We start from the raw sequence: 15,784 nt of genomic DNA, 5'->3' as shown, positions 1-15,784 counted from the left end.
AACCAAAGAGGGCACAAAGTCTTAGAAAAAGTGAAAGAAGAAAAACAATTTGCAACCCATGGTTCTAAACGTTAACATACAATATTAAAATATAAAAAAGACATTCTTAAAAAATGATCTCCACATATGTTCAACAACAATCTCCCTGCCTCCCCCAATGCCACATCTGGCAGCAAAATGTCAAATATTTATTTATTCATCAGGAGAACGTATCAAAATTATGTCAACTATCTATCCAGATATTTGGTAATATCTGGCAATCTAGAGGCATCCAAATGAGAGAATAACCTCTTTCTCATTCCATGTTTTTCCAGCAAAGTACAATGCTGCCTAACCACAGATATATAGACAGATACTCAAAAAAGTTTATTTAAAATGTTTATGGAAAGGGAAAAAATTAAGTTTTTACTATATACCAAAAGAAAAGCCTGCAAATTAAAAAAAAAAAAGATCTTGCTCTCACATTTTAAGCAGAGGAATCGATACACCCAGAACTCTGCTACAATGAAAACAGGAATGCCTGTTGGTCCTTAAAGTGCAAACGAAGGGCAGATGACCCAGGGCTCTAGGAGCGAGGAGCTCTTAGGGTATCAACTAGGAAAACAAGATCCAGATCAGACTTAGAATAGGGCAGCTGGGGAAGGTCCAATGTCCAGGTGTTATATTTTGCCATTCAGGACCCTGTGGTAGTCTGGGCTGAAGGGTTAGTCATCTCTAGGTAGTTGGGGGTTTGCATTTATAATACTTTAAAAAACTGAAAATGAAAAATGAACTCTAGATTTAGTCTTCATTATTATTATTATCATCATCATCATAATTAGTATTACTATTACTACTACTAGTAGTAGCTATCATTTATCTAGTGCTTTGAGATTGTCTAAGCTCTCTATATTATAGGTAAAAGGAAAGAAAAGTCAGTCTGGTTGCACATGGCTCAGAAAATAAAGACAATTCAAGGGATGCCATTTCCAAAATGTAGTAAAAAATGTGTTTGTTACTAAAATGACCATCAGATCAAATCATCGCATCAAAGCATGAGTAACAAATCAAAAGTCATAACTTTTAAAATTTTAAATTCATCTTCACAATGGTCATTGTACATTTTAAAATTATAGAAATAATCGATTGGAATTTTTAAAATTGTCACCTGTAGTGGCCCACTGCTAAAATAAGTTTCCAAGATGAAAACAAGCTATCATCATTATTACATATTGCTATTCCATTATTACATACTGTGGTTAATATACTGCATTTTTGGTATACTAGTAATGATTCAGGCATCTGGCAAAAATTTAAATGGGGAAAATATCTGGGGATCTTTTGAAGTCCCTTCTTTACATACAAGCATGTTGATTTTAAATGGCTATTATAATTAAATGACTAATTATAACATTGCAATTATTTATATATTCTTGTTATCTGCTTTATATTTTCGAGATGACTTGAAGCCAACCATGTTGTTAAAGCTGAATCCATTTTTACTACAGAAAGACCACTGAGAGACTTAGCAACATAATTTCAAAAACCATAGTCCATTAACAAGGACTAAGGGGTTCATTTCACAAATCAGGTAATGAAAAGTCTATAAAACTCTCCAAATTCCTCCTCCTCCATAACTCTTTCCTCTCTTCATCTCCTTTTTATGTGCTATCTTCCTCTGTTAGCATGTCAGGTCTTTGAAAGCAGGGACTGTTTTTCTTCCAGCTTCTGTTTATTTTTCCAGAACTTAGCACAGTGCTTGGAACCCTGTAAAGGCTTTACTAAATGCTGTCTAGACAAGTGAAAAGAAGGCAGGCTCATGAGAGGTAGCTTATAGTGGCCAAAAAGAGGAGAAAGAACCTTGTTTTTCTTATTAAAGAGAGGTATCCATCTTGTTTACCCAGACAAGACTTAAAGATGGGTCGGCAGAAGGAGTGGACAGTGTGGCAGGCAGATTGAGGCAGCAGCTAGGGTGCTGGCCAATGAGTTAGGAAGATCTGAGTGAAAACCAGGCCTCAGATCATGTTACTAGATGTGTGACTGGACTCATTACCAAACTACTCCATTTTTCAGGTTCTTCATTTTTCCATGAGGTCCATCTTGAACTCTTTCTGCTAAAAACCCTAACTGAAACCAGGCAGCTTTATTTTCCTTTTGCTCTGAGATTTCATCTTCTGTTTTATAATGACTATAAAATGTGAGGGGAACACAGGTTTCTTCTGATTTAACAAGAACTCTAGGACTTCTCTCAAAGTAGATGCTTATACCTTTAAAAAATAACATACCTCTGAGAGATCTGGCCAGATTATAATGTAAAAGTAGAGAAAAATTTTTTTTTCTTTCCATGTCAGGACACATAATCCTTTTATGAAAGAGAAAAACCTAAAATGCTGAGCAGTTGAATTAAAAGGGAGATCTCAACTGCTTTACTAAATAAAATATCTGTTAAAAGAGTCTCCTTTTGTCAGTACTGAGTCCCTTCATAATCTGAAAGCATGTGCTTGTTGGAGAAAATGGGTTTCTTATCCATTTCCAAAGATGGCTGTACCAAAAGCTACCTGATGCCTTCAGCTCTAAGAGATGCTCCCACTGCTGAAATGGAAATTCCATTTATTGATAACACTGATGTTCTCAGTTATTTCTTTAAAAAGCCACTTAACAAAATTACATGGAGAGAAGTGGAGAAGAAGCTATAAAGACCTCTATGAGCATCATTCACCTCTACAATTCAATATAAAACCCTAGACATCCTATCCACATTTATCCATATAGACTGATTTTAGGAATCAGTATAAAACTCTGCATCCTATCCATACAGGCAGGCTCTTTTACCTGCCTCTGTGAAGAATAAAGATGTTTTTAGTTTAATTTGTTTCCACATTCAGGTACCCACAAAAATAAGTTCAGCTTTTGATTCTCTTTTCCACTGTCATCAAAATTTATAATGGATTAAAAAAAGAAAAAAGATGTCAGGGTGGAAGTCAGCTTAGATAACCAATCTACCACACTTATAATAAAGAAAGCACCACCCTCTGTTATTACATATGACCAGGTGAGAACATCTGGACGACTTACCAGGTTCAAAACAAGATCTAAACACTTGGATTGGCAAAGGTGCCTGGTCGTACCTTCAGAGGCCGCTATAAAACCAATGAATTGGTAGGAACCAGAGCGTTGAGTGTCCAGCATTAGACAGAATTTTCTAGAAATGTGTCTGAGAAGGCACATCTTGAGGGAGAAGAGAGAGGAGTGGTTTGGTCTCAGCTTTGGGCTGTGCCTCCTCTCCTCCTTTATCTGAGAGAACTTTATGAACTTCAGAGATGCAGAGGATTTGGGATTTCCCATTCTCCCATTTAGGTCATAGCAGCATTCCTGGGAAACCAACTCTTGGTGGCAGCTTTTTCATCAGGAGCCAAGGACAGAGTGGACTTGGATTCAAAGCTTATGGGTGATGTGACCCTGGGTAATTTGTTTAACCTCTCTGTCTCAGCTTCCTCATCTGTAAAATGGGTCTCACAAAAGGACCTACCACTTGGGGTTGTCATCAGGGTCAAATGAGATAATAATTATAAAGCTCTTAGCCCAATGCTTGGCACAGAGTAAGCACTGTAGAATAATTATATCATGATTACTGGTGATTATTATAAAAAGAGCTCAACAGAAAAATTACACAATACCTACAGGAAGCATCTTTAAGATTCCAGCAAAAGGACTTTGAGGAACTGCGAGTTGTCCCTTTGCAGAAGTGTTCAGAAGTTTGAATCTGCATTCCCTTGGATCCTAGATATATGGGTAGGAGAGTGTTTCATAAAAGTGGGGAAGAAGGAATGTTTTGAACCAACCTTTTTTTTTTTAGTAAACCCTTTCAGAAAATATTTTTCCCAATTAAGTCAGCAATGATTTATATATCATCAAAACAGGGAGCACAATGGTGGGAGCTCCCCCTCACCTCTAGGGGCACAGTAGCCACGTTCTGTGAACTTGACCTTCATTGTAAGGGGAGGGGGTGAAGTCAGAGAGTAACATATGCTGCAAAGAAATGTTTCAGCTAACTGACAAAAATGATTCTCTAAAATAAAACTACCAATTTTTAAATTTAAAAATAGAGTCATGTCTATATTACCTTCTAAAAAACAGAATGATTTTCTTATACCATTATACTAAAGTTTTGTAATTCCCTGAATCAGAAAAGATCTCTACCCTTGAATTTAGGAAGAAATGAAATTATATCCTTACATTTGGTTGAAGCCAAGAAACATTAAATTGTTGCTAGGACTGCTAAGTTTGGGGCTTATGTCTACTGAAAGAAATATAGCATTATTACAAAGACAAGTTAAAAATTAGATAATTTGAGGAGGGAAAGAAAACCAACACAGGTGGCTTCAGTAAAGGTTTCAGGTAAAAGGGATACCTGAGTGAGCTGTGAAGGGTACTAAGGTTTCAAGAAACAGAGGTAAGGAGCAAATGAGCTCTAGACATAGGGGAGAGGAGTCTGTAAAATGTTAGGAAGGATGAAGACAGAACATCCAGTGATTAGGCCAAGTTAAACTAGAACATAGAGTGCATGAAGAACAGTGTGAAATAATTCTTTATTTAACAGTACAGTGGGAGGCTCTAATGCCAGGCTGAAGGGTGTATCTTTTATCTGAGAGGTAAGAGGGCAGTGCTGAAGATTTCTGAATTGGGGATGGTTGTGGTAAGGCTTGGCTCTTTGTAATATTAATTTGGTAGTTTGGTGGAGAACAGTTGGAGAGGTAAGAGACTGGAAGCATGCAAACTGTGAGTTTTGGAATCTTCATATTGCTTGGTATAGAACCCAAAAAATTGTGTACACCCACACTGCACGGGCATGTGCTAGTCAATGACAAATCAGAGATGACTAACTGCCCACCTGGGCTGTCCTAAGCCAAGCTTGAGCCACCATTGGCACTTGTGAGGCAGAGGAAGTGATGTAGAAAGCAGCCTCTGGAATTCGCTCACTTCCTGTGGACAGAGCTGGGCGGCAGTTCATGCTAGGAGCTTGAGCAGGGAGGAGGCCCACAGACAGCTTCCTTCAGATTGGTCATGTGAGTCAAGGACTGATTCTCCTTTCTACCTTGGCCTTTCCAGGCTTAAACTCCCTCTGGCTGTGCCAGAAGGATGAGTTAACCTCTTTCCCTTTCCTCCTCCCTCCTTCTCTCCCTCTCCCTTTTCTTACTCCCGTTGTGATTAAACCACCACAAAGTCTATTCTGATTTGAGTGTTTCATTTAGGGAATTAAATAGCTGAATTCCTTCATGACCAAAAATTAATATATATCAGTCTTTTAAAGTGATTTCGATATCACAAAACCAATTAGGAAGCTATTGCAATATTTCAGAGAAGAGACGAGGGCCTAACCAAAAGGTGTGGCCAAGCAAGTGTAGAGGTAACAGACAAGAAGGATGTTGCAAAAATAAAATCAACAAGAGCTGGAACTAAGTTAGAAGGAAAAATCAGGATGACTGAGACCATGAATGTGGGTGAATGTAAGGAATGTAAGAGACAGGACTTCAGAAGAGAAGTGAGTTTGGGAGGGAAGATAAATTCCAATCCAACAAGTACTTATTAAGTATCAACTCTGTGCTGGGGAGTCAAGATAGAACAAAAGACAATTCTTTCCCTCAAGCATTTAAAATGCTTTTTTTTAGTTCCATAGGATGAAAATCTTGTACAAATTTTCCCAAATATTAATATAGTCTAGCTAACATTATAATTCTGAAAAGTCCTCAAGTTTACAATCATTGGAGTTAGTCATTCAAATTATTATGTGCCAAGGACTCAAAATAAATTGTGCCAGATATAGGAAATCAAGCAGTAGACTAAAAAACTCCCCACTTCCTTTCCATTCATTGCTTAGAAACTGGCTTCCACTAATGAACTAAACTGACTCTCCTGCTAAAGACATAATTATAACCAGATTTACTAATCTCTTTAAATCCTCACTTTGACCCTTCAATTGCATTTGACAGCATTGATCAAACTTTCCTTGAAACTGTCTCACTCGACTTTCATGGCACTGAACTCTTCTGGTTCTGTTCCAACCTTCCTACAAAGCACAATCCTTAATGTTCTCTGTTCCAGTTACATTTACATACTTGTAATCCATTCTCAATTTAAATTATGGCTCCTATGCTCATGGTTGATGAATCTGTATCTCCAATCCCATTCACTCTACCTAATTTCCAATTCCATGTCTCTACCTTCTCCTGGGGTATGTCCACTGAGATGTCCTGTTATGGCTTTAAATTCAACTTTATGATGAATAAAATCAACATCTCTTGTCCTACTCTTTAAACTCCTATCTTGTCAGAAACAATACTATTTTCCATGATCCCATAATTGAAATCTTGAAGCAATCTTAAAGTCCAAAAAGAACACTGAATTTAATAATCTTCCTCTGCTACTTACTACCTACGTGTCCTTAGTAAGTCAAACAGAGTCTCAGTTTCCTCATTTATAAAGATAAGTTTGAGCTCAGCCAAGGCCTCCATCAATATACTAGCATTAGAAGTCACAGCCACATTAATTTTATTGCACATAAAAAGCAGAACAAAAAGATTATATGTGAACCTGAGAATTATAAGGAAGGAAGAGGAAATAAGTTGGTCATATAGTAAGACCGAGGCAGAACAAGTGGACAAAGTCAGGAGAAATGTAGGAAGTTGTCTAGAACATGAGATAGACAACCTAGATTGACTTCTTGGAGAAGTTGACACACAAATAGGTGATGATCTGCATAGTTGGAGGGACTCCCAAATGGATGAGATCCCAGCTTCATTTGATTATGATAATCCTTTAGTTTACAATATTATGACAGTCTAAGAAAAGGATAAGAACTCAAAATGTAATAAAACATTTTTAGCCTAAAGAGTTAAAAAATTAAATGAACAATGCTTCTCTGAAGGCAACATCAGAATTTTGTTGCACCAAAAATGCAAAGACATTTAAAAATATATTAAGTCTGTGAAGAGAGAATTAAAATTCTCTTTGTCTATTTTGAGTTAATCAATCAAGAACTTAAAGTACCTCTACTTAACACTGAGTAAATCATTAAGGGAAAATGTTCTCAACCCCAAAGGCCACAAGCACTGCACTATGGGCAGTGATAGGAAAACTGGAAGGCTGTGATTTGTTCATGTGAAGAGGGGAGAGACAGGAAGTGACATGGAAAAATGGGGTATGAAAGGCGAGATACAAAAGAAGATTCCTTTTTGATTCCTGTTCTTTTGGGAGAGAATTTTCTGGTGGGTTTATTCTGGGTCGGAGATTGTTGTGCTTGAGGCTTGCTGGGTGAGTGACTGGAACGGAAGGAAGAGGCTCACATTGGTGGAACCCTTGCTGAACACACCACCAGGACTTCTGGCTGAAGAGACCATATAAACTCCATGTGGAGATCGGGCCTTGAGGGAGCCCTTGCTGGGTGGTGAGCTGGACTTCTTTGGACAGAAATTATAGGCAGTATTTTCTATTTCTTTCTTACATCTCTATATTTTGTTAAACTAAATTTTTAAAAGCTACTAACAGCTATTCTGACTTAAGAAGTTAATTTTATAAATGGCGACCACAATCTTATCTCTTCCAACTTTTATACTTGTCAAATCCATTTTTACTCTTACATTTATTGGCAACAAATTTTAATTGTTACAAGTTCTAATATTATTTAACAAAAACATGCCCCTAGTTAAGTTCTGTAATGACTGAAATTATCGAGACAGTATTTATTAATTTTAAGTTTATTTATTAATTGACTGCTCAAGAAAATCTAAACTGGCCCATAGACTCCCTCCATAATCCTGACAAGCATCCAAGAGAGCAAGTGGGGCCAAAGAGGATATGGCAAAAGAGCAACTGAAGGAAAAGAGATAGTGGGTCAAAAGAAAGAGCAAGAGCTCCTCTCTAAGTCAATATATACCCCTTGTGGCCTCCACCACTCAGTCCCTCCCTTGGACATTCCAGGACATCTCCAACTGGCAAGTAGCTTCTGAGGAGGAGGACTGAGAGATGCCAACTCCTCTCTCATTACTTCATAACAGAAAGAGGTGTTTTTTAAACACACCAACAAGCTCTTTCCTCCCCACCATATGAGTGGGTCACTGCACTCCAACATGGAGGCAAGACTTGCTGAGAGTTCTTGTTTACAGAGAAATAAGGAGGGGGTCTCCACTCTGCCTTAAACAAAGGGCATCCCAGTGAGATGCCTTGAGGCCTGGAAGTAAATTACTTTACCTTGGAAGCTGGCTGACCTTCAAAACCCAAGGTTTATGAAAGGTTTCAAATAAAAATAATTACAATTCAATATTAATTTTCCACTGTTCTATTCTGATGCCCCAGAGTCACATGGAGGCAACTCCTAATTCAAAAAGCTATGCTAATGGAGCAATAGTGGCAACTGCTTTTGAGCTAAAAGGCTTTAAATGTGGGTCCAACAATGGAATGGATGTCTTGGGTCCATGTGTAAAAAGTCTCATCACTAGGTTGGCCATTACCAGTATTGATCACAAAGAGGCCCATCTATTAATCACAGCAACTCTCAAAGATTACCCACTAAGTTAAAATGCATCATGATATGTGTCAGTGAAGGGATTATCCACTACAATGAAATCATAGATGTCTGAAATGTTGAAGAAATATTAAATAATAAACATACTTATCCCAACCCAGTGCTTCTATTTCTTCAACAAGACATGAGTAGTACTGAGGAGGAGGTGGCGGTGCATATAGCTCTTGTTTATTCTTCAGTGCAACTTCCTATTTAAAGAAAAAGACAGATACATATACACACATTTCATTAAAATTCCCTGGGCTAATCCCAAAGTCACTCATTTGACTTAGATACAGTCTCAGTTGTGGTGAAACATGGGGAAGTTTAAAGAATTTATCAGGTGAAAAAGAAAGTCAGTAAGAATGCCAGGAAGGGGATTTAAGATATCAGAACATTCACTATCCATTAAATGTTGCTCAGACCATCAAAAAAGTACATCTTAAAAATAATTGCCCTCTTCTACTTCTCTTCATCCTTTTGAAAATATCAAGGGCAAAAAAGTAACTCATGAAGTGTTCCAAGTACCTTCATTGTCACAAAGGTAGGAACTCGATGTTTCAGTGAATTTGTCTACCTTTTCCCTTTAATATATTCTTATCAAAAGAAAGAAAGAAACAAAATAGCCAATAATTATTTTCATTCTCCATGTCCTAATTCTTTCCATTTTTTTGAGTTTTGTACCTTCATAAAATATTTTCTCCCTCCTAAGCAAGGCATTCAACAATAACTCAAAAGTGAAATGGAAAAATTGTACCTACACATCAATGATGATAGCTGATAGCATTTATATAGCATATTCAAGATTGCAAAGTACTTCAAATTATTATTTCCTTATAGCACTCTTACGATATAAGTACTATTATTATTCCCATTTTACAGATGAGAAAACTGAGGCAGGCAGAAGTTTAGTGACTTGCCCAGGGTCATACAACCAGTAGGTATCTGAAGCTACATTTGAACTCAAATCTTCCTAAGTCTATGTCCAGTAGAACACTATCCATTGTACCACCTAATGGTCAAGAGAATAAGAGGAAGTCTCCTACACCTCAAAACTGATTGGAATGCATATGGAAGATCCATAAGATAACATTGACAAGAATCACATGGTCTGGTTTGCTCTAAGCACCACTTGGAGGAAAGAAAGCTGTCATTGAGTACCACAACAGTGATCCACTAGAATCACAGCTACATTACTCTATCCATCTCTCTAAGGAGATATAATCAAAAACTACAACTAAAATTTATAAAGAAAACAAGATCAAAATCAACAACGATGGAGCAGTTGGCATTAAGAATGATCACTGTTCCATTTCAAAGTTGCTAACGTTTACAAATTTGGCATTTGGAAAAAATATTTTAAGATACTCTCAATTTTATTGACTGTAAGAAATATTTACAAATTACTTTGGTGTTCACGTTGTCAGAAAAGCCAGAAGGCATTATGAAAGTGTAGGAGTGCAACAGAAGGAGGAAAGGAATTGACAAGAAAAACATTGGGGATGAGACAGAAAATTTAAGTTTTTAGAAAAAAAAAAGCCAACTTGGGAGGGGAAGAGAAAAAAGGGAAAATTGAGCTATTGAATTTTAACCTTTATGTTCCAGTGATACCAGCCTGACTCTAGGCATGTTATAACAGCTTATTGCTTCCCAGACAATCCTTAATGCTAAATTACAGCAACTGTTTATCTGCACTGTTAGAAGGAATTTCCTCTCTAGAAAGAAGATCCCTACACAAATAAAATCACAGGTCTGATGAAAAAAAGCAACAGAAAATGAATTTTCATACTATTCTTGGGATCATTCCATTTTACAAAGGTATTATTCTCCTTGGAAAATTATTATGGAATGATGAAAATTGACAGATTACAGATTTAAAACAGTAATTTACATTTTTAAAAACCCCACCTAATTTATTATTTTAGAAAACAAAGTTTTAATGCTAACAACCAAAATGACTTTTCTAATACTAAAACTACTCTAAGATGAAAGTACATTGTGAAGTTAATAGAGGCAGCATGGCCTAGTGCATGTAGTGGACTTGGCTAGGAAGACTGTGGTTCAAATCTAAAGATACCTACTAACTACATGACGTTCGGCAAATCACTTATCTTTCCATCCCTGGCCTCGGTGGACTACTATGATCACTAATAGTTATAAATCTATGATCCTACAAGAGATACGATGGGAGAGTGGAGGAAATGAAAAACAATGGATTTGCAATATTCTGTTACTCCCTGTAAAAAGCTATGACCTCTCTGGGCCTCTATTTTTCCATCTGTAAAATAGAAGCATAAGAGGTCCCTTCCAGCTCTAAACACATAAGAGTGTAAGTGCCTACACTTAAAACTTTTTAGCACAATGAAACCTGCTGAGAATATACATGACTAGAGAATAAGAAGTCTACATTTTTTCAATAACTTCATAAAATTTACAGTTTAAATCTGATTATAAAATTTGATTTTTTTTAGGCACTTCCCTGAGTGTAAGGAGCTCTAGGTAAGGGTAAGCTGCTTTACTAAGGTAGATCTGCCATAGTTTGGCAAGGCAGAGTTGCACTGCCCCATATAATAGAGGCATATAGAATGGGGATGAAATATAACTATTTCTATCTCAGAGGCCAACTCCCTTTCCAAAATGCCACACTGATTTTTATGAAATATGTTTGATACTGTGCTAAAAAAACACAGAAACCCCAAAATATAATTTTTAAGTTTTTTGTTGATATAAGCTGTGTAATTAGGATTTGCTCCCTAAAACTCTCTTTTCCAGCCTCCCATCTTCATTATCACATTACATCCTTACGTTTTGGAGATAAAGTTGTGAGTTTAGCTCTGTCCTCTCTCTCTTCTCCTAGAAACGGGGCTGTGGAGGTTGGGTGCGAGCCAGGCAGGAGAATTTTACCCAGGTGTTTTTTTACTTAGGCTTTCTAATTTTGTTCTTTTATTTTTTCTACTTCAAGTGATTACTAATAAATCTTATAAAATATAACACTTGGAGTTATTGGACATTAATTTACATTTTACAGAGGGGAAATAAGAAGTATGTTTACTTTATTTACAAATGTCATTGCTACTGAAAATTCAGATTTTATTCAGAAAGAATATAAACTATGGAAATCCAAAACTCCTCATTACTTAATAACAATAATATGAACTCATTTATATATAACATTTTTAAGACCATGAGGTGCTTTGCAAATAAGCTTGTGAGTTAAGTAACACAAAGTATTAGTGTCTACACTTTGCAAATGAGAAAACCAAGTCTCTTAGAGATTAAATAACTTGCCTCATGTCACACTGTTAGTATTAGAAGTGAGAAATGAACTTAAATCTTTAGAATTTCCTATTTCCACTGCATTGTACTACCACCCAATAAGGGAAAAAATCACTCTCCCCAAACTCTTACTAAAACACTATCATCAGACTAGACTGTCTTTGTAGTTTTTTTTTAAGATATCTATAATCACAAAAATTAGTACTATGATTAAGACTCCATAAGATGGGAAAGGAAGGCCAAATAATCCACTGTTGAAGTTGACAAAGTACTCTCTAGATTTCAAAAAGTAGGACTCAGAATAATCAAACTTCATTAGTCCCTCTATATTAAAAATAATTTGTTTCAAAGAAACCAGATCTATTTTCTATGGCTTTAAAAATAGGCTAAGCCAATCTTTCACAGAATTTATTCTCCTCAGTGAGAGAGACCAATCATAACCCAATGATACCATATACCTTTTTGGAACTTCATGTGCAGTCCAGGATACAGGCATAAAAGAAAAATAAATGCTCATTACAAATTATGTTGATGTACTGATTAATAGAAATGTCTTTTGGAGGAAAATGATATGATAAGAGGGAGAGCAATGAAGACATTTGAACTATTATAACTGAATGACAATATAAAAAAAATGTTCACAGCAAAGTATTCACGGCTTGGTCCATGATCTGGGATGATCTCCCTTGCTCTTTAGTCTCCACATTAAAGATAAAAGAAGCAACTACCAAGAAGAGAGATGGAATCCAATTGATGGAGGGCATAACAACATAAAGGCAGAATAAAATTATAGTTACCTTGATGCCAATCAATATAAATTTGATAACTGTTTAAATCATTAAAATCAATCACATCATAATTTCTTCATTAGTGATGAATCTTGACACCTTATTACTAGAAACCCCCCAAATCTTCCTACGTCTTACATTCTTAAGAGCACTAGTTCTTGTTTAAGCAATAGCATAGAACTCTCCAGCTGCTTTTTTTAAACAAGAACTCCAAGTTTGAAAGGACCATATTTTCACATACAGATGTTTATGAAACATATAATCTTAAATATTCCAATCAACCTGGAAACATGTCTCAGTAGTTCTAAAGGCAACTGAGCCACTTCTGTATTTATAGAAAGATGGCAAATTTAAAAATTGTTATGCCAAACTAAAAACAAACAGATTATATTATCGTTTTTCCCTCTTTTTAATATATATAATCATTATTTCTTCAAATTAAGTAATAATTACAGCGGTGACTGATGGCTTAGGTAATAAGTAGAATTATTTTGCATAACGACTGCCTAATACAGCAAAGCTATATAGTTTTAATATAATTCTCATTTACATTTAACTTATGTGCATCATGCTATATTGATTTGTAAAGATTTCATTTTTTAATTCTCCTGATTTTATTAAGAAAAAAGGAAACTCTTCAGATAAGCTAATTTTTATTTTTACAGCTCAAACTTCTCAATATTTTACTACTAATATATGTTGAATATAAGACTAAAAGGGGGGGGGCAACTAAGTGGCTCAGTGAGATGGGAAGTAACAGGTTCAAATCTGGCCTTAGATACTTCCTAGCTGTGTGACCCTGGACAAGTTACTTGAACTCCACTGCTTAGCCCTTACCACTTTTCTGCCTTGGAATGAATACTCAGTATTTATTCTAAGACAGAGAGTAAGAGTTTAAAAAAAAAAGACCATAATGATACAAATCATGAAAAATAGCTCTTTTTAAAAGCATTTGTTCTAATTAATGTGAATATAAATAAAAATCTCTTAAAACTATTTTCTACTCTTAACACATATATGTATATGTGTATATATATATGCATACATATCAACAGGGACAGAGAGAGAGAGAGAGAGAGAGAGAGAGAGAGAGAGAGAGAGAGAGAGAGAGAGAGAGAGTTGTTGTGGAGTCTTTTTCGGTCATGTCCAACTCTTACAGATTTCAAACTGAGGCCAATGGAGTTAAGTGACTTGACCAGGATCACACATTTACCAAGTATCTGATGTGAACCCAGGAAGATGAACCTACCTGCCTTTAGTCCTGCACTCTGCTATGGCTGCATCTCTCTCTCTCTCTCTCTCTCTCTCTCTCTCTCTCTCTCTCTCTCTCTCTCTCTCTCTCTCTCTCATGTATATGTACATATTTATCACACACATATTTACATACACATAGACGTGTCTATATGCATATAATGTATACTACATATGTGTGCATTGTGTATATATACACAATGCACACACATTTTCATTTCACTTTTCTTGAGGTTTTAAAATCTAGAAAAATGCATGATTCCTCCTATGTGTCCTGCATGTTCGAGTCTGGGGTTATGAGGACAAAACTAAATTGCCCTTGTTCTTGGGGGGGGTGCTCAGATTCTGCTAAAGAGGTTAGGGGAAGACGGGTGAGGAGACAATATGTCTTACTGACCAGCACTTACTGAGTGTTTATTATGCACCAGACACAATGCTAGCGGCTGAGGATACACAAAGCAAGTCAATCCCCAGCAAAAAAGAATTTGCAATATGATCAGAATATATGTACAATAGGAAAAACTCTAGATATAGATGAAAGAATCACCAGATTTCAAATTCACTTTCTAAGGAAGAAGATCTAGGTTCAAAAATCTGGCTTTGCCAGTTAACTACCTGATAACTTTAGGCATTTAAGTTTCAAGCTTAGGAAGCTGAATTTTATTCTAAATGAAATAAGCAGTTACTAAAGACTGAGATGGGCAGATCAAGACCTGCAAATGGATTTTCTGACAATTTTTGATGATAAGAGAATAATCGTAATGGAGTGGGGAAAGAATCACAAAATGTAAAAAAATGTATTTTACTTAGGCTAAACAAAGATCTTCAAGATCTTTTAGTCCAACTATTTATAGATAAGGAAACTAAAGTCCAGAGAATGTAACTGTACTGGCCAAGGTCTCACTTGGCTGTTAGTTTTAATCTCCTTTCATGTTTCATCAAATAGTCTTTTAATATAAGTTGCTAAAAATAAAGTCTATATAATTAAAAAAATTCAATCATTTTAGAATGATTATTTAAATGCTTCTTGGCTTATAAGTTTATAAACACAACTATCTTAATAAATCATAAACCTCTTTTATATTTTAAAGCATAATTATCTAACCTCTGCTTAGATTTTCTAAAGTTCTTTGAGAGAAAGGACTTTCAAAAAATACATTTAAGACCTTCACCAACTGGCCAGAGCAAATAGTAGGTAGTATTTATGTATTAGTTTATTATTTAATCAAAAAAATTCCACCAGGAATTAGCAAAGGTTAAAGGGAATGGATGTTCAGGCAAGTTGCTACCTACACTAATCCAATCAGTAATTTTATAGGGCGGTAGGCGAGAATCTGAAATTCTAATTATCTCCCTTTAAAATGAAGTTAGAGAAATAGTAAAAACCTATAGAACAGTAACACAATGTCAGAATAAATTTCTTACCAAAATCATCTTCAACTCCATCATAAAGCTCACCAGGTCAGGAGAGTACTGCAATCTCTAAATTAAACAACAGTTCCAATTAATTTTACTTGTTCATTGGAATTAAAATGTAGGTCAACCGGAATGTGAAAAATTAAATAACAAATTAAACACATCTGCATCTCTTAAGTGTGGTAACTATATGAAATATTAACATTTTGACAATTACCTTTATTGGCTATATAGCAAGGTTCTTAATAAAAACAAATTTTTAATTGGAATAAACTACCCTCAAATAAATTACAATGCAGAATATTAAGCTGATAATGATACTATTAATACCATTGTAACTACCCTATTTGTTTAATAGATTGTGAACTCCTTGAAAGTAAAACCCATCCAGTTATCTAATCATGTTATCCCTGCCCCCCAGTCTTAGCATAGTTGGTGTCTAATAAATGTTTGTTGCAGTTAACTGAATTGTTATACAATCCTTTTGACTAGACTAGCAACCTTATACTGCATT

General features: G+C 35.7%; 1 protein-coding gene across 2 annotated transcripts in view; it reads right to left on the bottom strand.

The window, feature by feature from the left end:
• Positions 1 to 15,784, bottom strand: part of FANCL (FA complementation group L) — an 85,713-nt gene that overhangs the window by 36,067 nt on the left and 33,862 nt on the right. For both annotated transcript variants that reach the window (XM_056813989.1, XM_001382120.5), the window contains 2 exons: positions 15,280 to 15,336; positions 8,648 to 8,748 (listed from right to left, as the gene is read on the bottom strand). In XM_056813989.1, the coding sequence (XP_056669967.1) occupies positions 8,648 to 8,748; positions 15,280 to 15,336 (158 nt within the window). The remainder of the gene's footprint in view (positions 1 to 8,647; positions 8,749 to 15,279; positions 15,337 to 15,784) is intronic.

This window comes from Monodelphis domestica, chromosome 1 (genome assembly GCF_027887165.1).
Source record: "Monodelphis domestica isolate mMonDom1 chromosome 1, mMonDom1.pri, whole genome shotgun sequence".
Classification (NCBI taxonomy): Eukaryota; Metazoa; Chordata; class Mammalia; order Didelphimorphia; family Didelphidae; genus Monodelphis; species Monodelphis domestica.
This window is presented reverse-complemented; position numbering and strand designations above follow the sequence as displayed.